A 26,682-nucleotide genomic window follows, 5' to 3' on the forward strand; every position below is an offset into this window, starting at 1 on the left:
ATTATGTTCGATAGTATTATGTTTATATTTATAGTATTATATTTAATGCACAACAGTTGATCAATTTAGTGCATTTAACTATTACAAATAAAAGCAACACAAGACCCCAATGAGTTTATTATTTTCGTTTAATAGTCAAATAAAAGCAAATTTCTGAAGAGTTAAGTATTCGAGTTTATGGAATACTGAATGCAAAACCTTGCTATTTCCATCTTGCTTTTACTTTTTTTTAACTTCCGGTTCAGCTCTGCCTGACCAGTGGTTGACTCAGTGTAGCAACATCTCATCACATTGCTGAAACATAATTGTCTCTTGATAGCGTTTGAGTCTTGGGGAAAAAAGGCAGACGTTCTCTGTGTACCATAACGCTTTCCGCGCACCACCGTCGTTTGTCCTCAGACTGCTCTCATCTGTATATCGGTCTAGTTTTAGCTTTAGCCAGGTAGCTTCAGGTATGGCTGAGGTTCCGGGAACGTCAAGTGAAACGATAACGGAGACCGTGCAGACAAGCACCCCGCCGCCACCCCAGCAAGTAAGCTACGCGTTTACCCTGAACATTTATATTGTGACCTGCTGGCCGATGGTAAAATCGATCCTTACTATCGGTGAAAGGCCGCGTTGTCTGATTTGAAGCATTGGTGAGCCGCAACTGCCTGAGCTAATACTGCTCCACAAGATAGTAACGTCTCACTTGCAGTCCCTCGACGCACATGGAGACACTGTTGTCACGGTCTTTAACACAATCCAGTGTAGTTTTTCTACAGTATTGTTCGCAACTGCTTTATGTACGCCTCCAATACTATCGTGTTTTGATCAGCTGTACAAACACCGCAACCCCTATGTCCACTGTAAACCCCAGTGCATCACATGGAGTTGCCGAGGATGGGTTTGTTTAATAGGTGGGTCTGATAGAACCACTGCGCTGGCCGCTCCTTCAGCTTAAGGGTTTTACCTTTTTCCTTCATGGCCCGATGTCACTTTAAACGGCAATTGTCCAAATGTTTTCCAATCATAATCGCTCCTCCGAATATACTGTGGCGATTCCACATGTTCTGTGTTGAGCACACCATATTATTCCGTATCTTCTGCTTCAACTAATCTAGGTCACAGGTTCAATGCCACTTGCTGCAGAATTGTTTCTTAGTTGTGACAACAAAACAATCGCTAATGGCCACATTTTTAGCAAAAGCTCGAGAGGTAATGGGGAAACTTCTGTCCTTGCAGCAGTGTGGCTTGGGGCGAAATAGAGCTCTGTCAGAACTTATTTGTGGCAGGGAATCTAATTTGGAGAAGAGTTCTTGCCTTATGTGGAAAACATCCAATTTAGACATTACTGCACCGAGCAAGCCAACAATCTGTGTCTGACTTGTGCAGGAGGGACGTAGCCTGACAATCAAGTTGAGAAAGAGGAAGACAGAGAAGAAGGTGGAGTGGTCCAGTGACACAGTGGACAACGAGCACCTGGGGAGGCGGTCATCAAAATGTGAGTACCATAGTAGTCGTTTCTTAGAAAAATCTGCTGGCACTTGTTTTGCATCCTTTTTGTATTTACTCCACTGACGCCATTTGAATGTAAAATGTCAAGACTTACTGGCCAAATAAATTGAGGAATATTAACATTGATTTTATGGCCTTGGTCGATTAATGTATTTATTTTAACTGGAGCAGGGAGATAAAGAAGCTCTCTCTCACTTCCTTTTGATGCCAGCACACTGTTGCTAGATTCCTAATCCATTTAAATCAAATGTCTCTTTGTTGATATTCCTACTACTTACTACTTATTTTGTAGTCTGTGTTTGAATCTGTCTTCACCAGTAGTGTTCTCTGTTCTAGGTTGTTGTATCTATGAAAAACCTCGACAGTTTGGCGAATCCTCCTCTGAGAGTGATGGAGGGGAGGACGATGAGGGGTGTGGCAGTGCTCACTGTATCTTAGGTCATGGCAGGAGGGATCACAGTCACAGAAGAGACCAGGAACCCACAGCGCCCACAAATTCTGGAGGGTCTAATACCCATTAGTGAGTTACCATAAACCAGTATTTCTCACCCTTTTCTAAGTCATGGCACACTTCGTTCATTGAAAAAAAATCTTGAAGCACACCATGAAATGAACCTCGGCCAAAACCTAATTGTGCTACAACAAAAGTCCTGTTGATTTTAGACTGCTGTAGCTTGATTTTAGACAGCTTGTAATGTGTTAAGCATGGATCTACAGTGTATAAAAAGAATGTGACCAAATCCAGGTAATCTCCTCACATTGGTAGCTCGTCAACAGGTTGTAATTGTTCATGATTCAATTTCATCATATTGCCCAACTCTGTCTATGGACAAATTAGTTGAAACTGGCTCATTTCCACAGCACACTTGACAGTCACTCACGGCACACGAGTGTGCTGGTTGAAAAACACTGTAATCCATGGTGGCCTCAGTTATTAGTGTTACACTTGACTACCACTATGAAATTCAACCAAGACAAAATTAGAAACAACCACTGTGTTTTCATGCGGTGTGGAGAAAAAACAACAACTAGTTAATAGGGATGTCCTGATACCTTAATGTAACCTTGGGTTAGTACAGGGTATCACCGATCATTCTGAACAGAGTCAGAGTAATTACTCATGTCATTATTGAGCATTTTCTTGAATTAAACACATTTTAAATTACAGTCATGAAAAGAAAACTCCTCCAGTATCACTCTCACAGTAGCTGGAGCTGCTCATAACTCACCTGATCAAAGACAGTCTCATTGGGGTAGACGCACGAGTGGAGCTAATCAAATCAACAGTGTAAACTGTTGAGTTCCTGGTGTTAAAATTACAGTTAAAACTATGATCATTAACTCTTGCACGCTCAGCTTTGTTGTCGTGTTTCACACTGGGCCGAGCTGCAGTCAGTGTCCTAATATCACTCTTGCTCTTATACAGTAAAAAGCAATCAACGTCAACAACAACACTCAACCTCTTTAAAATAAATAAATAGCACTGAATCCAATGAATGAATGAATGAATGAATGAAGTGGAGGAACACTGTAGTAGGTATTGGGTATTTGATGAGTACAGCAAAATAGACCAATATGGGCCAGTACCGATGCTGGTATCATACATCACTAGTAGATAGTTGTGGTTCTCTTGGGGTATAAGTGATATGAGGTTTCATTGCAATGGTTGTTCAAATCCAAAGATATTAGACTTGAAAGTGCCATCTAGTGGGCACTGAACATAAGGACACTGTTTCCTGAAGCCCATATACTGTATATATATTTTGAAAATGCACATTTTTACCCAGTGAAGTGATTTATATCCATATTTATTTTTGAATACTTGAAAACATTAGGTACTATAATGAAACAAATGGAGAGAAAGTAGGAAAATTGACCGCAGTACTAAGTCCTAATTATCTCAGATTGTTCACTGTTGAATGGTCTTAATGACTCCTTTCTCCACAGAACCACGAGGAGCCGGAGCTGTGCACAATCCTTGGAGCCTGGGCAACAAAGCAGATATATTGACACACTGAATCATACAAAGAGTGAAGGGCAAGTGTTGGGTTAAAAACAAAATGACAAAAAAAAGACATTGAGTGTTTGTCATGTTGGTGCGGATCTGCAGACTGACCCGGACCGTGAGCGCTTACCAGGTAAAGATGCATGACTGCTGACTCAGGCTTGGTTCTCAGCTGTGAGCAGAGTTCCCCTTCATCACCATTCTTCGTACAGCACTGGTACCACGGCCTCCACATCTGCAGTTCTTCTCCACTCCTGTATTCACTGGGTGACATGGCTCATGTGCTGCTATTGCACTTTCAAGTATATACTATTAAGCTTAATGCGTGCAGTTTTAATGTGAATTTCAGTTCTGAACAGTGAGGATACTGGCTCTATGCTCGTCGAACAGTTGTCACTTGTTAAACTAGGGCTCTCCCACGACTCTAGTTTTTGAGCTTCTCCAACATAGTTCAGTCAACAACAGAAGCATCTAATAGTTGGCATGGAGATGTTTCAGTGCATTTTCGTGTTGTTTTTGCAGGCTAGTGACAGGAGTCAGAGGCATGGCAGGTCAGGTACCCCTCTCATGTATACGGAAATTGAAACATTTTAATTTAAAACTGATTTGTTGACGTGACTAAATGTGTTTGATCAGAGGTTCAGAAAGAACATTTCATATCGGTAGTTCGAATCGTCTGATTTTTTTACACGTGTGAAGCAGCATTTCAACTTCTTTTTACCGTTGACGCTTCTGATGTAACGTTGCCAGAATAAGTAATAAAGAGTAACTGAAGCTACATTAACTGGTCTGTTCTAATTGAATGGGGTTGTAAATTGTCAAACCTGCTCAGTTATGTTGGATTTAACATGTCAGAATGCAATCTGTTACTGCAGTTAGTCAATGTGTTATGTACATACAAAATAAATATGTATACTTCTGAATTTTAACAAGACATGTTTTGTTGTTGAAGAAAAAGTATTCAAAGCCTCAGAGAAACTGCAACCAATAAGTACAACTTTGAGTTTGAACCCGGAGACCACCCGCAGCACACCTGGGTCTGTTCTGTGTTGGGTTAGTATGATCCCTGCTTGTGTGGATTTCCCCACATTTGCCTTTTCAAATATATTCTGCTGTCTGATGCCTGTTGGAGTCCATACTCAAAACTGAACCAAATTAATCCAGACATAGAATCTTTCATGGGTGTTTTATTGAAACAACAGTGATGGGTTAGCTCTGAAGTGGGTGCGTGTACAAACAGTGGCAACGGTACGTGACATCTGCTTTTCAAAACCACCAATAGTATGACAGGAAGCAAGATTTGCACACATTTGCATATATTTACATTAATAAATGAACATTCTTAACCCAAACACTTGAGTCTATTTGAACATTCTTCATCAAGACATTTGAGTGCCGTTTTAAAAACAACCAAAATAAGCAGCAGCTGTAATTGCACGTTAACCTTGTTGAGTCCAGGGTCTTGCTGAAAAATGATATAATATTGAGAAGTCAAAAGTAGAAAGATGTAAGTAACAAGTTTCCTCTGAGATCCCACACTTAATTTGATGGCAGAACATCTGTGTTACAAGACAATCAGAAACTGTTGTAATTGACTTGGTAATAGAGTCAGATAGAAATTGCTTTGATATTCAACTCAAAACGTGCCCAAATCTCAAGCATATATCTGTATTCTTACAACTGTCTCACAAGAAACTGACCATTATAACATCCCATTTTTTTGTCTCAATATAGCACAAGTTCTTAATGTTTGGTGCTGATGTACGCCACTTTTTTCACAGTGCTAACTTACAAGAACCCAAACATAATGTACCTGCACTTGAAATATCGTTAACCAAAAATTGCTCAAAATATATTATCAAGCAATAGGTTTATCACACAGAAAACATTTTTCCTCAGTTTCCTATGCTTTGAGTCTGAGGGACTGAAATAGCAAGATTGTGGAAAAAAAACTGAAAAACTTTGTAGTTGTAATGTAATCCATTCAGAGTGGTGTGGCCACTGATATACGACATTAATAAAGGTGCTCAAATGGGAGTGTTTTACAGAACATGCCAAAAAATCATTAGCATTATGGCAACAGTGAATTATTAAATACAAAATGAAGCAAAATACATGAGTATCTGTCCACTTCTATAACTTGGACAACATTAAGAACTTTAAACTGCAACTTTTTCATATGTCTAATGCTTTGACAGAGTTGCACATGAAAACGGAGCAATCTCAAATGTCTTAACCTATTGGCAGAGGCTGTGAATACAATCTTTGATAGAAAGATAAAAATAAGCATTCTGCATCAAAATCACTTAGCAAAAGATCAGGATCAAACTTGTAGCTTTGATGTCACAATTAAGTTCATAACCTGGTTTCTTCAGATAAGGACAGAGATTCCTCAAATGCCAGAAATAATTCCAAGAGCACGCTGGCTTTTGTCTCTGACCAAATGCCCCTCTCTGGTGTTAATTTCCCAACAGCATTTTTCCTTGGTTTAGTCAGCATCAAGTCTCGGAGTGGTGCTAAATTGTCTTGCATATTGTTTTCCTTTGTGGAATAAAACATTCTAGTCAAAAACCATAAACGGAACTAGACAGCAAGTTATCTAAACATGAAGTTGAACGTTCTGTTGTCTTTTTTTGGTCAAGATCCAGGTGATAACATCAGGGTCATATACCTATAAAGTGACATTTTGTCGTCAGTATTCGCTTTGGGCCAGAAGATTGTCCATAGTAGTGTATCCAGCTAGTGTGAGTCTGGAGGTGACGTGAAGTTGCTGGACTCCTGTGGATGACAAGATGCATCTTCAGTACATTTTTACTCCACCTGTGGCTGCTGCAGGGCTACATGAATTGCATGACTCTGATACCGACACAATCATCTACCGAGATGGTAGGTCTTTAAAGCCTGAACAGAATCTTGGGATCCATGTACTGGTGTGTTTACCAATGTCATTCACAGGTCTTATTCATTCCAGTCAATAAATCAAACATGCCTTGCTCACGCGCAGACAATCATGGCATTTAAACGCAAGTTTCACAATGCCAGACTGCTGGGTTCCAAAAACAATCGCCTGTCTCAACCCAAACAAAAGCAGCAAGTTAACCATGTGACCATTTCATTTAAATAGATGGACCTGGTTAGCCAGCATGCTATACTCCAGCAGGTTTGAGATGGTGTTGAACTGCAAGTCATTCAAACTCAATGCAGAAACAGCCCATGTCCTCCCAAATTTCAATTCAAACACAAAAGCTCCAGTGCCATTCGCCACTATGTTTCGACAACAGATTCTAATCTGTATGACTGCTCAGAAAATGTTGGTATCTTTTATTTATCTTTGTAGATGCTTACACAACATCTGCTGGATATATTCATTTACTGGGAATAGCTTTTTAATATCCTTCTCCTTTTTGTACAAGTGTACTTCACTCTGGATTCCTCATATAGCGATTTCACTCAGAACATTTGCACACTTGTCCCTGAATGAACATGACATACAAGTGTCTTACCCTTCTTACCTCTGCTCACTAAATGTCTTTCTTGTTGTTTGTCTCTTTGCTTTCATCATCTGGACTTTCTTTGTCCTCTTTCACATTGAAGAGCATGCTCTGTTTCATGCTCACTGAGATGACCATGGCCTGCATGACACCATAGATGAGCGCAAACTGAGGGAGATACTCCTGGATCAGCCAGAGCAGCCCTGCCATCCCTACAGTGGAGACAAAAAACATGGCCATACCATGGAACCACAACCTCAGTGTGCCTTGGACTCCAAAAACCTCTAGGATCAGCTTGGTAGGAGGGGACACAGTCCACAGAAAGCCAACCACAAACAAGTCAAACAGGTGGCGCAGGAAGTTGAAGCAAATATCATAGTGCTCTGGAAGGATTTCCATATTGCAGCTATCAACAAACAGTCGAAAAGGAGATGAAATCTTTGATGAGGGAGGTGGGGACGGGGGTGGTGTTCCATAGTCAGAGAAGTCCCCATCCATGTCTGCACCACCTTTTTGAACCTGAACTCGTTTCCTTGCAGTTTGAATGCTCCTTGGCCAATAAAAGAAGTGAACTGGAAGATATCTATTCCACCATCTGGTTGCTGGTTCTCCCTCCTGCTGACTTGCATGGATTTCTTCTATCTCCACAGGCTGGATCTTCTCATGGGCTTCCCAGTATTCTTCTACATAACTGCTTTGGTCACTTTGGCGTTTCCATCCTCCCCAGATCCAGGATGTCCATCCTCTGACACCTTCTGAGTTTCCACTGCTGAAGCTGGAGTTGCTGTTGCTGCACCCCCAGGAGCGCACCCAGCCCCAGGCTTTACCCACCACAGCTGTCATGGTTCCTTCACGTAGCTGTTGAGCAATCAAAGGCGTTTGGTTTGAGTTGGCTGCTCCTCTGTGACACACCGGGGGAAGGTAGACACGTCACTGTCAAAAGCTGTCACTGAGACGGAAAATGTGACGTCATCGGTCATCGACGACCGGGACGTTTCAACGTACAAACTCTCCAAAATCCGAAGCAGCTCACTCAGTTGGGCAACATCGGACGGGCTTGGGTGTATCACGTTTACAAACTTGACAACAGAACCCAGGTCCGGAGGCGCTACTTGGTTGTGCTAAAGTCAGCAAAAAAAAACGCCCCCCATCCCGAGTTCAGTTCTTCCTACTCCCCCGACCTGCCAAAAGAAACAAAACAAAACACCTTAGTCCAAGACAATAAGATACATAACCATGCATAACTGCATAACCACCGGGCGTGTCATCGACATGTCTTGACGTTCACCATCAACCAACTCTTTAATCTTGCTCTTGGGTGAGAATAAAACATGCTACCAGTACATTAGAAAAGTGGTAACGATGTGAAGGATTCCAGTGACTGTGTGGGACAAGAGTTGAGACTCACCTTAAAGCCGCGGTAGCTAGCTGCTAGCTCTCCTGGTTTAGCGACAAAAACAGCAACCTACCGATCCATATACAGCACCGGGCGGCTCCGGTGGGTTAATTTACCGTCCCGACCAACTTTATTCGAGAACCACCACGTCAGCACCCTGTAGGCTCCTGCTTGGTTTAGCCAAGGGTGAAAAACAAAGCTATAGAACTACCGGTTGTCTGTTGGCCTTCAAAATAAAGTACATTGGCAGCTGCACATTGTTCAGACTCATTTGTGACTTGCCATGTACATAAATAGCACAGGAATGCAGCTGATCACTGTGTGAATCCCACTGCGGTCCACGCCGTTCAACCTACACTATTTCCATGTGTTATTAAAACAGCGGTTCCCCCTTTGTTAATTACCTCAGCATTTGAAGAATTGGGCGAAAAACACTCGGCCTTCGAAGAAAATACATCACACAGAGCAAACTGTTAACCAACTGCACGCATGCTGGAAAATCCTAATATGTCACACTACTGTGGTTAGAGGACAAGTGAGGCTGTTACTGTATTCTCTGAAGTGCTGCCAAGACCAGTGTCAGCCACAAGGTTTTTAATACTAGACAGCATAAAATGTGAACAAAACAAAGATCACCATTGATTATTGCATAAAAGGACCAAATCATGGAGACAATCTCACAATTGCCAACACGTCTTGTTCTTTCTGCATTTTCTTTCTTTGTTGCCACACTAAGTATCCACTAACTTAGCCTATGTTTTGCTTTCTCCTGTTTACCTATCCTCCGTCATCACATCCATGAACCTCAATGAAAGTCTTGTTCTTTTTCCCAGTACTTCCATGTCTGACATTCTTCATCCTACTCGTCCCGTCTCTCATCTCCAAACCACCTTCTGGCCTTCATGTGTTCCATTTCGTCTTCAATTTCTCCACATGTCCCTCAGACCGAGTCCATTACATTTTACACACCGAAGGTGACCAAGGTCCATTAATGGACAGAAGTAGAGGTCCAATAAATTAACGACATTACAATACAAGTAGGTTTAAAAAAAACACACACACACACCATTAAATGAGTCGTGAGGAGGCCTGTCGGATGTGCAATGGTAGCAAATTCCATAGCTTTGGGGCCGCCATCACAGCCTGGTCACCTCTTGAGAGAGACTTTAGTCTGCTTTTAGGAGTAACTACTTGTAGAAGTGTGCAACACGGCAGCCTGGTGGTTAGCACTTTTATCTTGCAGCAAAAAGGTTGTGAGTTTCATCCTTTGGTCGGACCACTTTTCTGCATAGAGCAGGCATGTTCTCACCGTGTGCATGTGGGTTTTCTCCGGGTACTCCGGTTTTCCCCACTGCTCACAAGGACTGGTGATCTGTCCAGGGTGTATTCCGGCCTCTCGCCAATGACTGCCGGGATAGACTGCTCCTAGACAGGACTAAGCGGTGGTTAATTGATGATGTATGTACTCATTGAAGCAGCTAACCTGCAGACCTCAGGGACAGTGATGGGATGTATGAGTCAGATATATTGGTTTCTATTATTGTCCCTCCGAGTCACTCCCACTGAAAATACAGCATCTTCAATTCTAACACCTAACTACTAATGTCTCTGGACCAACCATCATGGCAGGTCTGGCACCCTGAAGCCCTGTCACTCCGACAGCACACCTCATCACTGTCTCACTGTCCTGATACATGTCCTGCACAACCGTCACCTATGTCTTTGATGCTCCTGACTTCCTCATACAGAACCACACTTCCTATCTCAGAACTCAGTCATAGGCTTCCTCCGGATCCACAGACACAGTACAACTCCTGATCATCTGTAAGAGAAAATAACAGAACAGCTCTTTCTCAGCATCAAACCATACTGCTGCTCACTGATGCTGACCTCTACTCTCAGCCTGTGGTCAACCACCATTTCCCACACCTTCATAGTGGGACTCATCAACTTGATCCCTCTGTAGGTGCTACAGTTGTGACACTTCCTCTACTTGTCCTCCTCTCAGCCTTCAGGATCGCATTGAACAATATGGTGAGAAGGATCACTGCTTGCTGTCCTAAACACTTCCATTGGTGTCCTATAGACCAACACCACCAAAAGCAGACCGGTGACAGTTGAATCAGAATCTTGACTTGCTAAGGCATTGGTCTGTTTTCTCACCCAAGACCACACTGTCATGGGAGACCCTCCTATCAGCAGCACCAAGCTCCCTGCAACTCAGCTCTTAGGATCCATGATAAAGTGACGGTTTGCAGGAAGGTCAATTGCCTGCACATATAATGCAGAACCCCCCCGCCCCCAGCTCAAAATGCAGGTAATTTTATGTGGAATCACATTCACTGCAGGGGACTTGGGTCAAGATGTGTAGAATATTAATTTACTAAATGCATAAGGTACAGCAAATACTTGATTCACCCTGATGGGGATTCAGCACAACTTGCTTGCATTCATTTCAATTACATACAATTAAATGGCTTATAAATACAACAGTTTAAAGGCAGCACTGTATGACGCTGATTTCATGTAGAAAAGGTCCAGAATCTATGGACCTCTTGCACATGGGTGTATTGCTCACACATTCCACCACTGGAGGAGCTCTGCTGCTGTGGGGAGGGTGTGACTGGTATTCTGGAGCCTTCGAAGCCAAGAACAGTCCTTCATTCAGTCACATAACTGTACACAAAAATAACCAAGACCAATTTCAAGCATTGTTTGCAAGCACATTGAAAGCTAGAGTACAGAGAACCAAATTCCCTTTGTCTCCCAAGTCCGCCTGTCCAAGTACATTGAGTAACGTGTTAAACACATTAGATCTTGATTAAAGCAAACTTTTCAAAAACTAAAGACACATGAAACTTGGAAAAAAACTAGGAAATTGTTATCCATTTATTTTCATTGCACAGGTCATTTTACACAGGTCTTAATGCCAATATCACCATTTTCCTTCCATTCCATAATGGCATCTGCAAGGATAATGAAACAATGTTAGATAGCGTTTATTCTTTCTACAGGAGACATTAAACAAATACACCATTACCAAATATTAAGAAAAACAAATGGCACCACTAATAATCCTTGAGCTAGTGAAACCCCAAAAGCCAAGTGGCTAAACCTGTAAAGTTTGGACCTCCGAAAGTCAGTCTGACCGTCTCAGTGCGCTGCGAGTAAACATCAGTGTTTCAGTCGAACCGAAAAAGTGAATCATCATCGACAAGCCAGACTTTCAGACAGGGGTGCAAGGAGCTTATATAAATATACATTTATGATCCTAATAGCAAATCAGGTTTGTAGCATAGCTGTAAGACGGTTTTTTAAATAAACTTACTGAAGAGAACATTCCTCTTTCCATTGGTCAGAGTAGCGAGAACTGTTAAAAAAAATGAATTGTTTAGTAATGTGACCATCAACCTTTAAAGAATTTACAATTCAGACATAAGAACTACTACTTTAGTATGATGTAGACATCAGCATACATCAGTAGGGGAGTAAAATGCTTTAACTGCTTATTATACAGACAGTTCAAGTTCAGTCATGTGGTCAGTGCACTGTGAAAAACTTCATATTTTCTCAGAGACTCTAGTCTGCAAATTCATCATTCCACATGGTGACTTTTTCGTTTTCAAATCCACATTTACCTTAGGACAGCTGAGAGCCAGTTCTGTCACTCTCCAGTAACCTAGAAGTATAAAAGCAACATTTATGGTCCACCCAGTCTTAGGTAAAGCAGTCAGGCACAAGACAAACTTGCTCAGTGCACTGTGAAAGAGCTTCATTGTTAAATCAGAGACTCTAGTCTATGAATCATCATTGCAGTGCTTAAAGTGTTCAGAACGTCAGAGCAATACCAACCATCACCTTTGAGTGGTCCCAACGTGCAGTCCAGACTTCCACCCGGATTTAGAGCGTTCATATCATCCTAGAGAAATCAGTAATGTCAGTCAGGAAACGGTATACTACTGAACTCAAAAGGATAACCAGTGGGCAACGATATTCACCAGCAAATGGAATCATCTTCGAATCCAGTCTTAACCAACTTCCCACACTGCACCTACAACACGAAAACAGGTTTCAGCGCAGTGAAAATACAAGTTTGAAAACTACTGAGCAGGCCTTTCGAGTTAAGAGGATCCAATATCTGAATTACGTGTTTGATTAAACTATATCGAAAATGTGACCGCTTTTCAATTCTAATTATTATAAACCCGTCTAGGATCCGTGAAGTACACTGCAGACCACGTGCTACTGGTTTGGCTAGATGACGCTATGTGGCTTGATCAACCAATGCATGCGTTTAAAGTTCTTGCACCAGAACATCGTCGTTTTTATTTATTGACTTACCAAATGCAGGACTAGTCAATCCACTAGAATAAGTTAAACAACAGGCGAAGTTGAACACTTCACCACCCATGTCTTCGGAGCAGCGAGTAACGTGAAGAGGACTACTGACGGAAGCGTTTCGCCTTTTATAACGGGGTCTTCAAGCCTTAGGTGTCCTCGCTATCGCCTGTTGTAAAGCGCCCTCTCTCACTCACTATTTACCACATCGAGCTTCCTCTTTCGTTATCAAACAAATAAAAAAAATTACATTAAGATTGTTCATTATTAACGATCATTATGTTTCATGTTAGAGAAATGTGAGTCAAGACGCTGATGGAGATTCAGTGCAATCTCTTTCTCACATTCGAAGCAGTACAAGGGCAATGAAATGGCTCTTAATTAATAAGTTTGAATGGCACCGTGTGTCATCGTTGTGGACTATACATTTTATTAATAGGCGCGACAAACCACCCTTTTTAGCTCTAGTCATGAACACACAGACAAGTGATGAGGATAGAAAAGATAGAAAACAGACGGGATAATTAACGTTCAGACTTACAATGGAAAGAACAGTACACCCACGAACAATGAACGAGCTGGCCACTTTGCAACTTCATCAATTTCGCCTGTCTTGCTGGATTCAGGTTGCCAGATCTACGTAACAATGGTCCCATTTTCAACGATGAAAATGGGAGTTGCAAATACGTGTTTGACATTAGCCTGGCAACACAAAGTCTGAGAAGCCGCTCCCACCAGTGACGACGCTGAGGTCAAATAGATACATCGAAGATGGCGACCGCCTATCAGCGATACAATCTGTGAGTTAACACATTTTGCACATTTATCTCCATATATCCATGTAGATTCGTCTAAATCTATGTTCGAAAATGTGATTTGGGCTAAGTAGTTGGCAGTTTTACCATGTCATGACGAGTGAAGTTCACTGACCGGCTCATCTGGTAGAGCAGGAAGCCACCAACTTTGACTCAACAATTAGTCATTAAACAAAGTACGCATTTTTGAGAGACTTTTGTTGCTACCTTAATTCATAGGTGATTTTTTTGTATTATTTCTCGAGTTGTAGCCAGCTCGAAAGGAGCCTCGACAGTTGTTAAATCGACAAAACAGACAACTGCGTACAAATTGTGATTGATTGACCTGTATGGAAGAGAGCTAAATGCTTACGTTAACAGATCTGTGAAACACTGAATAGAAAGTTAAAAAACGGAACTGTCAGCATTTCTGTATGTCGATTTTAGATTAGACAAAGCAAAAATTATGCTTAATAAATTGACAACATCGAGTCAGTATTGAAGGTATATTCTCAAGAATCCGTTAAGATGACTATAAATAGTATATTTTTCTGTACTGTAGTTACATTGGTAAAGGTCAACACGTAATGTAAGAAAACATTGTCTGAGTTAACAGAGTTGGACTACACAATACAATAAGGTATAATTTGAAAATGACTTAATCTAGATACAAATAAAAATGTTATGGAAGAATAAAAAATTTGAAGTCAGAGAGATGTTGTCACTTTATGAATGAGCCATTCACTCACTGCACCCTGCACTCAGTGTATTTGGACTTCCATGGCTTAATCTATATTGAGACAAGCAAATGTTACTGGCAGGATGCTTTATTTTTGTCTTCATTTTTAAAACCTTGTTGTTTTCCCAAGTCAGGCCACAAGGAGAGTGAGTAAATGAGTGCTCCACTGTGAGATGTGTGGACATGTTTTTAATAAACTCATGAAAGGTTAACTAAGATCCGCAAAGAAAGTGGATAGTGTAACGTAATATAATCAGTATATGAATAATGGACAGGGACTTAAATGTGTTAATTTTCTATTAATTAATTATGGAAAAATAGTGTTTGTTCATTGTTTAACTTTTTTTTTTCTGTGATCAAATAGTTAATTCAAACATGCATTCCATTTGAGGAAAGTGTAACATGGAGGCGTCTCTGAGTTGAAGTTGCATGTGGAAACAGGCTGTTGCAGGATTTCTAAAACAAACTGCTCACTGAGTAAGACATGTAAAAATGTGGGTGGGACTAAGTTAGTAAAGAACAAAGCTCCAGTATTCATGTGGTTGTGCTGGTGTGTCACTATCTACCTGAGACATCTTTTGCTCAAACTAGCTTACAACTAGCTTACATAAATTTAAATTTAAGTTGATCTCTGTTTAATTTGTTTACGCTTTTGTTGCAGTGGTGGGCAGGTGGTGACAGGTGCAGAGAAAAGAGCTTGGAGGGAACTCGCACAGAAACGCAACCAAACTTTGCTCACTTGTTTATCAGACTGAGTAGCTTGTAGATGTTGACACTTCTAGCTGACAAAATGAGTTTTGTTCCTACATATATTTGCAGATCTCTGTTTTGTGTTGGTCCTTTATATTGACGTAGATATTCAATCTCAGTTCTTTACACAGGTTATTATTAAAATCATTGTATACTGAAATGAATGTGTAACTAAATTTAAGGGAACAATTGTCTTCATTTTTCGATGAGTGGTGGAAAAATGTAACGTGGATGCTGATATACGTTACCGAGTTGTACAAATTTAAATTACAGAACATGTCATGATATGGGTGGTGTTTTCCTGAGCTGCTGAAGATTTCCTCACATAGAGGATGATGCACATGTCCCACTTAAGTATTACATGTCTGTTTCATCTTAAAATGTGGATAAAGTCTATGCAGAGAATGGCAAGATCATAAGTTGATGCAGATTTGCACATTTTAATCACACATTCAAATATGTTTATACCTTAACTCAAGTTTCTGAATGAACACATGGTGTAGTTTAACACTAAAACAGATAATTATCAGGAAGAACTTTGTTCCATTCGGAGCGAGCCCCTGCTCCGCATCGTAACTCATCTATGTCACATGATTATATGAAGGTTCTTTGTGCTTCAGGGTAGAATGTATGTGAGTTTATGAGAGGGGTCACTGTTCAATGGTCCATGGTGGGTTTAAGAGGGTTAACAAAAGGAGACTGTTTGGTATTTAAAGATTTTAAATAAGGTCCAGTTTTGTTGAGGGCTAGAGGGAACCTGTATGTCTGAGCTGTAATGTTGCTAAGTATTGTATACATTTGCTATTGCTAATTTTGAAATACAATTGCTTGTATTTTTCTCTAATTAATTTGCATCTGAGCCTTTTCTATTTCAGTTGTATCCCATTCTGTTTAATGCCTGTTCAAGCATCTGAAATTATATAGGTGTAATTGAATTTAATATTCTGTCTTACATTCTCAGATTTAATTAAATGAACCCTTTTCTTCTTTATTTCACTTTTGCTTTGAGGAAGCTTAGCTGGTTATGTTGGTCTGTTTTTGCATTACAGAATGCATTATTCATTTCTTAAAATGTACCTACAGCAGCAGAACCTTTGGAAGAAATGTAGCTTGAGGTAAACTATGTTACCAAAAGTATTTGCTCACCTACTTCATGACTCACGAATTTAAGTGCCTCCCATTCCTAAGCCATAGGGTTCAATACGATGTTGGTCAACCTTCCGCGGCTACTACAGCTTCAACTCTTCTGGCAATACTGTCCACAAGGTTGAGGAGTGTGTTTATAGGAATTTTTGACCATTCTTCCAAAAGTGCATTGGTGAGGTCGAGAAGGCCTGGCTGTCACTCTCGCAAATTAATCCCAATGGTGTTTTTATTGGTTCAGGGCAGGAGTGCAGGCCAGTCAAGTTCATCCACACCAGACCCTTGCTTTGTGTACTGTTGCGCAGTCATGTTGGAAGAGGAAGGGGTCGGCTCCAAACTGTTCCCACAAGGTTGGCAGGATGGGCATTCAACGTTCCTTTCACTAGAACGAAGGAGAGAAGCACAACTCTTGAAAAACAACCCAACACCATAATTCCTCTTCAACCAAATTTCATACTTGGTACAATGCTGTCTGAAATGTACCATTCTCCTGGCAACCTCCAAATCCAGACTGGTCCATCAGATTACCATATGGAAAAGCATGATTCATCACTCCTGAGAATGCATCCTCACTGCAGTAAATCCATTGGCGGCCTGCACCATTGCATGCGACGCTTTGCATTGCACTTGGTGATGTATGGCTTGGATGCAGCTGCTTGAGCATGGAAAGCCATTCCATGAAGGTCTCTGCATACTGTACTTGGGCTAATCTGAAGGCCACATGAAGTTTGGGGCTCTGTAGAAGTTGACTGTGCAGAAAGTCACTATGTGCCTCAGCATCCGCTGACCCCTCTCCGTCAGTTTACATGGCCTACTGGTACCACTTTGTGGCTGAGTTGGTGTTGTTCCCAAACTCTTCAGTTTTCTTAAAATAAAGCTGTCAGTTGAGGTGGAATATTTACAAGCGAGGAAATTTCACGACTGGATTTGTTGCACAGGTGGCATCCTATACCAGTCACTTTTCTGTGACCTGATGTCTTGTGGAACTGATTTTAAAAGCTTTGCGTCCTATTCTGTTTTAGGCACACAACCTATGACAAGTTTTACATTGAGGCTTGTGATGAGGGTGTGGATGCAGTTCTGGTCATCAACAGGGTCTCAAATGAGATGACCCTTGCAGGTAAAACACATTCTTCTTAGCTGTGCCTAATTCTGGTGAATAATATTGAAATCTGTTTTTTAACTATTAAAGTGTCTGAATGTATGTGTTGTGCTGTCTGACTTCCTTAAAGTCTTAAATGTCAACTTCTTTGTTGATTGGTCGACATTTTATTTGGATTGACACAAACTTAACTCTGTTCTTTTTGTGAGTCGAACTTTTAGAAATAGCTTGAATCTAAAGTAGCCTCTAGCGTGTAGCCATATCTGTTACCCGGAATGTAGCATTAAAATGTGTTCTTAAAAATGTTTGTTCCAGACTCACATTTATCATGTTTTTTATCTTCTTAAAAATAACTACCGAATTGAAATTATTTGAAATTTTTGAATAACTAACATTTGTGGTGTCAACTTGGGGTGACAGTACAGATACTAGATACCGGCGTAAAATGCAGACTTCATTGTGACAGTTACAGCGAGCAACTTATTGGCTCATCTACTAAGACTAAAGCTTGTCCCTTCCACAGGAAAGAAAGATGTGCCCCCTTCAGCGGTCACCAAACCCATATGTGGAATCATGGGCACTGTTCGTCTTGTTGCTGGTATGTGCCTTGTTGATCAGGTGTATGTCATATTTATATGTACATTATTCTCATGTCCCTTAATATGCTGTTATAATTGAAGGAGACATGTTCTCCTAAAGGCTGTTTGAAGCCTTAATTGTTGATGTTTCTGCTATTTAAGATGATTTCACTTGTCTGGACTTTATTAGTTGGGTTGTCAGAGGTTTTTCTGTCTTCTTAGGGATGTACCTGATCGTCATCACCAGGAAGAAGAATGTGGGTTGTCTACTGGGTCACGCAGTGTGGAAGGCTTTGGAGTTTGACGTCATCCCTTACAAGAAGACATTGCTACATCTGTCTGAGACCCAGGTCAGTCAGATGATCTGTTGATTGAAATGTGGTCATTCAGGTATGTAAAATCATCATCATCATCATCATCTTGCTGATGACCACTGTCATTACAAACTAGCTTACTATCTATCAATCTATCTATCAATCTATCTATCTATCTATCTATCTGTCTGTCTATCTGTCTGTCTGTCTGTCTGTCTGTCTGTCTGTCTGTCTGTCTGTCTGTCTGTCTGTCTGTCTGTCTGTCTGTCTGTCTGTCTGTCTGTCTGTCTGTCTGTCTTTTTATAGAAAAAGAGAAATATGAAAGACTTTCTAACATTCACACATTTCTTTGTCTCCTGATCTAGATGCAAGAAAATAAGACGTATCTGTCCATGATTGACAACGTGCTGATGACAGACGGCTTCTACTTCTGCACAGACTATGACTTGACGCACACACTGCAGCGCCTGGCCAATACCAGTCCGGACTTCCAGGACATGAGCATATTTGAGAGGGTGAGATATACTCACTTTCTTTTTGCATTTCGATTGTAATCATACTAGCATCCTCGAGGCTTTCCAGACTTTTCTTTCTCCTGCCAACTCTGCTCTGATTTGGGAACACCCAAGGCTTGAGAGAGTAATTCCGCCACCCGGTCCTGTACCTCCCTTGTGCCATTGTCCCAGATGAACTTGAGGGGCTGAACCCTTTAGCAAACTCAACTAGTGGCCCTTCAGTTCTGTTGAAGATGACTGATCCCCACCCCCTCTTTCACAGATCTAACGGCTACTTGCTGTTTATTTCGGTAACAGTGGTGTTCAACATCTGTTTGGTCTTCAATAGCTGGTTTAACACTGAAGTGGCAGTAAAGAAAAACATTTAGATTTTTGTTTCAAAGATTAAAAAAAAAAAGATACAAAGCAAAGAGTTGTTTTACATATAAGATTCTGTCTCCTTGTTTAAGAATGAATGCAATTCGTGTGAAGCAGCTTATGTGAAGAGCAGTTGCACAAGTGGACTGTTCAAGATTCAATTTTTTTACTCACATCTATTGTGAGGCAATACTGCTCATGTGTCACACTTGCTCGTGCACTCCTATGACTTATCATTTCCAGGTTTGTAACTGCTGTTTGTTAATCCTATTGTGTGTCGTTACTAGGCAGATCAGAGGTTTGTGTGGAACGGAAATCTGCTTAGAGAGCTGGCAGCAGAGCCTGAGGTACCAGACTTTCCAGTGTACAAGCAGTGTTCCAGTCTGTCACTGCGCACAGTAATACTAATTTCTCTGTTTACCTGCAGCTCCATAGATTTGCACTTCCTGTAATGCATGGCTGTATCCTTTTTTCATCACAGCAACACGCAAAATCTCAGTCATGCAACTAATGTTGTGTGTTTTGTTGACTTTGCCTTAACCTCCACGCACAGTCATCGTCATGAAGCCGTGCTTTGTAAATGGCAAAGTCTTTGAGTGGATTCTCATTTCAAGAAGAAGTTGCTTCCGAGCAGGTGTCAGGTACTACGTCAGAGGTAAAATGTAGTCAATGATGAGTCAATGAATGAAACCTACTACCAGTGTGGAAATCACAAAAAATGTGATCAGTCAGATCACTGCAGTATCATCTTGTTCAAATTGTTGCTGCCCTTACAGACATTGGTTTGTACTGGCATCTTTTACGAATCCAAGATCCAATAATAGGATGCAGGTCCATTTCTTTGCCGTCAATCATCCTGCAGGCATTTATGTATTTGGTTCTTTTGCACAGAATACTTTATGCTATTTTCATATTTTTGGAGGCGGTGGTTTTATACTCTTTTGTTTTCATTTTAAGTATTAAAATTAAATATCAATTTTATAAATGTCTTGTGACAAAGGTGACAAGACTCACTAGAAATTACAAAGTGCACAAGCTAATACACAACTGTAGAGAACTGTATGTGTTACTTGGGAAACCATACAGAATATTGTCAAAAGGCTGTTGTCTTTGACAGAAGGGTTTGTTCTATTTACTTTCAATTGATCCGAACAGCACCAAATATCACTAAAATCTAGCTTCCTGTGGATCAGTGCCTGAACCAATTGGCATGCTGTTGCTTCTCTAGCTTCTTCTAATTGAACACTATTAATCCAGAGTCGGGTAAAACCATGACTGCAACTCTCTGTGTAAACGATAACCTGACTGAGGTCAGTCTAATATCTTTACTATTGATTCAGGCATGGCTAAATAATATCCCAAAATTATGATAATGAGACACATTCTGATCACGTGTTCTCATCACATTGATATTCTTATGATTGTTATTATTATTATTTCCTTGATTACTTTATAATAGATTCATTCGCAACTGTCACAGACATTCTGAATGAATTAATCATAAAATATCCTCTCTACCGTGCATCTGCAGGGATTGATTCTGAAGGTCATGCAGCTAATTTTGTGGAGACAGAGCAGATTGTTTTGTATGAAGGGGCCAAAGCTTCGTTTGTGCAGGTGAGTGTAATAGCTGCATTGTGATCAGGTTAAAGATGAACCACGCATTAATTTTTATACCTGAAAGCCATTTAAATTGGTGGAGATTGAAGTTTAAAATTCAACTGAATTGCATCAGGTACAATCAATGCTGCATTTTTGTGTTATTTTTCGTTTGCCAGATTAATTTCTACCAAGCCATTGTTGTCTTTATAAATCATGAATGACTTGGCTTCAAGTCAATCAAGCATCAATTCAGGAAAAAAAATGTTGGCATGCTACTAGATATTTTTCTGACAAAAAAATATGGATATTGGTTCCAGTCAAGAATGAAGTAGGAATGCAGAAGGCTTACATGACAAGAGATGAGAGGGATAAGCATACAAGATACTCAAACATTGTGTTGTTTCCGGCCCACAGACTCGTGGCTCGATGCCTTTCTATTGGAGTCAGAGACCCAATCTCAAATACAAACCTAAACCAGTCATCAGTTCTGCCACAAATCACGTGAGTTTTCTTTGTCACCTAACGGCACATGTGGTCCTGTCTTGTCTTGACATTGCTTACTTACTCATTTACTATGTTTTTAACAATCTTTCATCTTTTCAGAGTTTTCTCTTGTACTCTTTCGGCCTTCTGCAGAGCCCCTAAAAGGAACTGTTAGAAAGGAACTTATGGACATTGTAGCCAGTAAATTGACAAGTTACAATTTGATTTCCGTCTGGGCACAGCCACAGCCTACAATGTGGGGGAAGGAGGGGAGGATGGGGACCAAAGAAAGCGTTCAGTTGAGGGTGAAGTGAGTAGGTGAGCTTTGATCCAATCTCAGAACGACATACAGTATGTAGATGGTGGAGAGGCGTCGCTATCGTGGGGCCCCAGGTAACCCAGATTCCTGTTCAGCCAGGTCATGCAGTACCAGTTTCAAAAAGGTTGGCGACACTTGCTCATATTCAGGCTGGATGTGTCATCTGTGAACAGAGAATGTGTCTCATTGCCTTCAGAATTGGCAGCACTTTAGACTGATCTGTGGTCAACACATAAAATAATTTAATTCTTTCACTATAACCTGATCTAAAGAAAAAGTTGCATATTTTTCTGTATTGATCACCTCTTCATTCAATTCATCTTTACAAACCTCACTCACACTCGAACTTTTTGTGAATGTTGATGTACAGTAGTACAAAGTATAACTTAAATACAAACAATTACAATGTTGTTTTGATACTCTCTGGATGTCTGTGATTTGATCCCAGAAGACAAAAACACAGCATGTCTGCTTCAATTGTTGTTTTATTGGCCCACAGGACGGCTTGTGTACCTCGTGACTGGGAAATACATTCAATTGTTCTTTTTGGATTTAACAGTCTGTCGTTCACACAGATGGATGGCTTCCAAAGACATTTTGACTCGCAGCTGCTGACGTATGGGAAGCAAACCCTACTGAACCTGGTCAGTCTTGTTTGAATATAAAATCTTCATAATTGAATTTATGAAGAGTGTTGTTGTTGCTGTTTGCAGGTGAACCAAAAAGGATCAGAATTGCCTCTGGAGGAAGCATTTGCCAAGATGGTGTCCAACATGAACAACGACAAGATCAAGTAAGTGATTCACTTGTTGCTTTTGTCCACATATTTTACTGTGTGCTACACACAGTTTATTTTCAACCTGAGAACTAAAATAATCTTTATTCATTATGGATTTCGATCAAAATCATCATATGAAAATAGGAATATGAAATTTCTCTTCTGAAAATTGTGTAGCAATTATAATGATAATTGTTGTACATATCTGTTTTATGTGTTGTATCATAAAATCTGAAAAATTTCAGATGTCCATATAGAAAAATGTGAAAACTATGTATTAAAACATAGTCAAATATGTCAGTATTTTTCACAGTGTTCTTTCCTGCCATTTTCTGTCAGACAGTGTGTGGTTGACATCTAAATCTGCCACTGCTCACTTATGCGTTACCGTTGTCCTCCCTGTGACTTTGACTTTTGCTTTGATTTTTGCTGACGACACGCTCTCAATGAATCGCATTATGACTAACATAATATATGTCTCTCAGCCTTGACAGGAAATAATCATGTCCCATCTCCCCTCAGCTACATAGCCTTTGACTTCCACAAGGAGTGCAGCCACATGAGATGGGACCGTCTGCAGAAGCTGGTAGATGCTGTTTCTGACACACAGGATGAATACGGGTACCATCTGACTTCAGTGAAAGTAATGTAGATAGGCTGCGGAACTTACTCTCTGTGCTTGGGTATGTGTCCACAGATACTTCATGGTGAACGCTAAGGATGAGGTGGTCCTTCAGCAGAGAGGAGTCTTCCGTAGCAACTGTATGGACTGCCTGGATCGGACGAACGTCATCCAGAGCATGTTAGCACGCTGCTCGCTGCAGTCTCAGCTCAAGGTACCTGACTTCACGTACACACACGCACGGCACTTATTTCTTAGCTCACCTTAAACTTGGTTAATGGATTGACAGGTAGTTACTCCCATCACACTTGATCTTTGTATGTAGAGTAAGTGACAGTGACGGGACACATTGTATCATTAAGAAAATAGAGTTTGACAGGTTTTGATTTATGTTATGTTATGCTTCATAATTATTATGGGTTAATGTATAACTGTTGCTAGTTTTGTGACATTGTGTGGCGTTTAGTTGACCCCTGTTTTCTTGTCTCTCAGAGGCTGGGAGTCCTGAACGTGGGCCAACAGATCGAAGCACAGACAGACTTTGAGACAATCTACAAAAATGGTAAGAGACACTACCCAGTGTGATGGATTTTCTGTAAAAAGGGTCTGTTGTGTGTGTGTGCTGTCTGACCAGCATGGGCTGACAATGCAAATGCATGCGCCGTACAGTATGCTGGAACTGGAGCTTTGAAAACCGACTTCACACGGTACCAGAGATCTTTTCAGTAACATCCCAGTTGATGGTCTTATCACTATGTTTCACGTTGATCTCCTCCTCCAGGACAGGAAAAAGAACCCACTGGGGACTGATGATGGACGGCTTAAACTCCATGATCCGCTATTACAAGAACAACTTTTCTGATGGCTTCAGACAAGTAAGGCTATGCTGCCTATACTACAGAGTCGAATGTTGAAACTGGGGCAATACTCTATCACATGCTATATCGACAGTGACCGATTTAATTCTCTGTATTATTGAATTGGAACTCCGGTCACACACACGCACAAACACTCTCCACTCATCATCTCTCAGACTACATTCATTCACCCATACGTCAGTCAATGTGCTGTCTCCCCGGAAATTACTACAGTGCATCATAATATAAAAGATGCTGCATATATTCCTTATCATTTATGAAGTTGAGGAATGCTGATCCAAATAACATTGTGTTGATATATGCAATGTACAAGCACTTTTCGAGAATGATGTGTGGGTTAAAAACGAAGATCGTCTGACAGTTAATGTGTTGATGTTAATTTAGGCATTTTAGATTTTATTTGACTGATATGACATTTCTGAAATAATATTGGAATGTAATAATCTGTGTTTGCAATACCAGAGCGAAATAAGCCTTATTCTGATGTCAATGAAATAAATTTGAAAACACATTCTCTCACTGTGATGTGAAACCTGTAAAGACATTTGGATTTTTGAATGTTGAGCAATTTTTTGTGAATAAGTGAACAGTTTCCACCAGTTTGATAAAACATACTGGAGTTATATATAGTCTTCACTTTGCCGGTGCAGATGATCTATTGTATACATTGTGTAGCCAGTTGTTTTCAAAAGCTTTTCAAGTGATATCCATTTTTGTTGATACCATTCAGCACTAGGTGCTTGTATGAGAAACATTAGACACCTTTTTATGTACACTGTTTGTTACGACCTGCAATTTCCACTGGTAAAAGAGCATTTATTGGACATAGTGGTGTCGGAGATCATCGAGAAGGCTATGGCTGTATATGACACTGTCACTTTTTTACACTTGTCAACGTCGACAAATCAGTGCTGGTGGACAAAGTGGTGTTCAAAATGTACCTCCTTCTTCATCTTCGTAGCTGCATTTTAACTGTAATACAAAATATCCAGAACCATTTAGGACTCAAAATCTGTGTCAAAATCAGAAACAGTATGTAAGAATGTTGTTCTACATTCATCAATCGTGTGTGTTATTATTTAGTTACGATATATTTATTGCCCACTCACAGTTCTGTTCTGCTTTTGTAGGACTCCATTGATCTGTTCCTGGGGAACTACACTGTGGATGAGTCAGATGCTACCAGTCCTCTCCGTGTGAAGAATGACTTGAAAGTTCTTGCAGTCAGTAGATTGAAATTTCTGTTAGCAGCTGCAGAAACCTCAGAATTTGAATGTAACCTTTGATCCTCTGATTCTCCAGCTGCCTTTCATCATGCTGGCAGCTGTCGTGATGTGCATCTTATGTCTCCTCAAAGCTGGTAAGTCAATGCTCTGTCGGTTTTCTCCCGCTAATGCTGAGCGTCCGTTAAACTGACTATCTTGGCCATGATCAGTGCCTTCAGGTGCAAGCTAAACAATCGTCGCTGAGGGATTTAATTTGTTGGTGAAACTCAAATTGAGTCTTTTGGACACAGTTCATGAGTTCCATGATTATTATTATTCATTCAATTTTGTTTTTAACTTTCACATCTTTAAATTGTCAAATTTAAATGATTGTTGCATTTGTATCTCCACCACTATAGTTCAGTTAACCACTGCTTAGTCCTGTTCAGGGTCGCGGCCAGTGCTGGAGCATTGGGCGAGAGGCAGTAAAACACCCTGGACAGGTCACCAGTCCATCACAGGACACACACACCATTCACTCACACAGACACACACATATCTAGCGTGTCCAATTAACCTAGTGAGCATGTCTTTGGGCTATCGGAGGAAACGGAGTACCCAGAGAAAACCTGAGCAGGCACAACATGCAAACTCCACCCAGAAAGGTCCAGACCTGGCTTATAACCCTGAACCCTCTTGCTCATTAAAAACACAATCCTAAATGACGTTTGTGACAAAAAATGGAGTTTAACTAAGTGTTGATCCCCAATAGACTTCATGATGACGTTGTTTATCACTTCACAGGTGATACATGGGGTGAAACAATGACCTATGTCTTGTTCTGGGCAGCCACTAGCACCGTCATAGGCTCCATCATCCTTTCCAACGGCAAAGACTTTGTGGACGCGCCCAAACTGGTTTACAAAGAAAAGCTGGATTGACGAGGTAGAGGTGGTGTCAGACCTGGAGAGCTCATTTTTACTGTTTGCACAACAGTCAGATTCCTCTCTCTTCATTCTTCAAGCATTCTGTTCTTACTGGCTAGCTTGTTCCTCAGTTTGCACGAGATTTGCCGGCAGAGGTCATTTTCCTGTTTAACTGCCTGACTGCACTGTTAGCCTGAATACATGAGCGTTGTAAAGTCTTCTGGCTGAAGCACCATGCCATCACTGTGGAACACAACTCTAATCTTTCTTTGCACACGAAGGTGATCTGGGGTCAGTCTCATCTTCATCTGCTCCACCACTAGCTGTTGTTTTCCATGGTTTGACATACACTCCTAGTTATTCAATGTAATCAGATTCAATTCTGATCCGATGTTTTGGAGCTTGATGAGAACAACTTCCCTCACTGTTGTTCCTCTTGGTTTGTAATTTCTTTTTCAACTCTGAAATTATAGCACTGCTGCACATCTGTTTAGATGTGACTGGAGCTCTGAGTAGTAATTTGACCTCTGTTATCATGTTGTTGATTGTCTCTTTGCCTTACTGTGGTCACATATGATTTTTGGTCGTGGTGTAAGATTAAATATATTTTTAGGTGCAGACTTTTCTCTGGACATGACGTCCACACAAATCCGATCTTGTAAGTCAGAGTGTATGATGAACATATCTTCTGTAGGTTTGATTCAATAAACACATATGATATGCTTTGTGCACTCAGTGATTGCTAATCTTAATGTTTGTGTCAGTCTTGCGTCATGGAGCTTGATATTACGTATGAATTCTTGATTTTGATCCTTGGACATAATATAACTAGAGAATTTGGCTGCAAACC

General features: G+C 40.7%; 2 protein-coding genes, 2 long non-coding RNA genes and 1 other non-coding gene across 6 annotated transcripts; 2 read left to right on the plus strand and 3 right to left on the minus strand.

The window, feature by feature from the left end:
- The first annotated feature begins 239 nt into the window (after nt 1–239).
- ppp1r11 (protein phosphatase 1, regulatory (inhibitor) subunit 11) lies at nt 240–4,411 on the plus strand. 2 transcript variants are annotated; one of them, XM_053863958.1, is made up of 4 exons: nt 240–532; nt 1,375–1,483; nt 1,834–2,017; nt 3,445–4,411. In XM_053863958.1, coding segments are annotated over exons 1-4 (372 nt in total). In that variant the 5' UTR covers nt 240–454; the 3' UTR covers nt 3,446–4,411. The 2 variants fall into 2 exon arrangements, with proteins under 2 accessions (XP_053719933.1, XP_053719934.1); XM_053863959.1 differs by lacking the exon at nt 3,445–4,411 and having other exon boundaries at nt 1,834–2,018.
- Nucleotides 4,412–4,676: 265 nt separating this feature from the next.
- On the minus strand, nt 4,677–8,814 carry LOC128758120 (uncharacterized). The gene is made up of 3 exons (XR_008414438.1): nt 8,402–8,814; nt 7,015–8,174; nt 4,677–6,280 (listed from the first exon to the last, which is right to left on the minus strand). It is a non-coding gene; the product is annotated as an uncharacterized LOC128758120 (long non-coding RNA).
- Nucleotides 8,815–10,963: 2,149 nt separating this feature from the next.
- LOC128757112 (uncharacterized) lies at nt 10,964–12,848 on the minus strand. The gene is made up of 6 exons (XR_008414361.1): nt 12,731–12,848; nt 12,388–12,440; nt 12,248–12,308; nt 12,028–12,068; nt 11,718–11,759; nt 10,964–11,355 (listed from the first exon to the last, which is right to left on the minus strand). It is a non-coding gene; the product is annotated as an uncharacterized LOC128757112 (long non-coding RNA).
- Nucleotides 11,927–11,992, minus strand: LOC128758266 (small nucleolar RNA SNORD52). The gene has a single exon (XR_008414470.1). It is a non-coding gene; the product is annotated as a small nucleolar RNA SNORD52 (small nucleolar RNA).
- A 562-nt stretch (nt 12,849–13,410) lies between the features above and the next one.
- sacm1la (SAC1 like phosphatidylinositide phosphatase a) lies at nt 13,411–26,555 on the plus strand. Its single transcript, XM_053862170.1, has 20 exons — nt 13,411–13,527; nt 17,176–17,273; nt 17,779–17,853; nt 18,056–18,183; nt 18,513–18,662; nt 19,307–19,366; nt 19,447–19,480; nt 19,573–19,674; nt 20,551–20,636; nt 21,036–21,122; nt 21,999–22,067; nt 22,137–22,216; nt 22,724–22,822; nt 22,899–23,037; nt 23,316–23,385; nt 23,458–23,530; nt 23,605–23,698; nt 24,832–24,924; nt 25,004–25,061; nt 25,711–26,555. Exons 1-20 carry the CDS (start codon nt 13,499–13,501, stop codon nt 25,845–25,847), a joined length of 1,761 nt encoding a protein of 586 aa, XP_053718145.1. The 5' UTR covers nt 13,411–13,498; the 3' UTR covers nt 25,848–26,555.
- The last annotated feature ends 127 nt before the right edge of the window (nt 26,556–26,682 follow it).

Source organism: Synchiropus splendidus, chromosome 4 (genome assembly GCF_027744825.2).
Source record: "Synchiropus splendidus isolate RoL2022-P1 chromosome 4, RoL_Sspl_1.0, whole genome shotgun sequence".
In the NCBI taxonomy this organism is placed as follows: Eukaryota; Metazoa; Chordata; class Actinopteri; order Syngnathiformes; family Callionymidae; genus Synchiropus; species Synchiropus splendidus.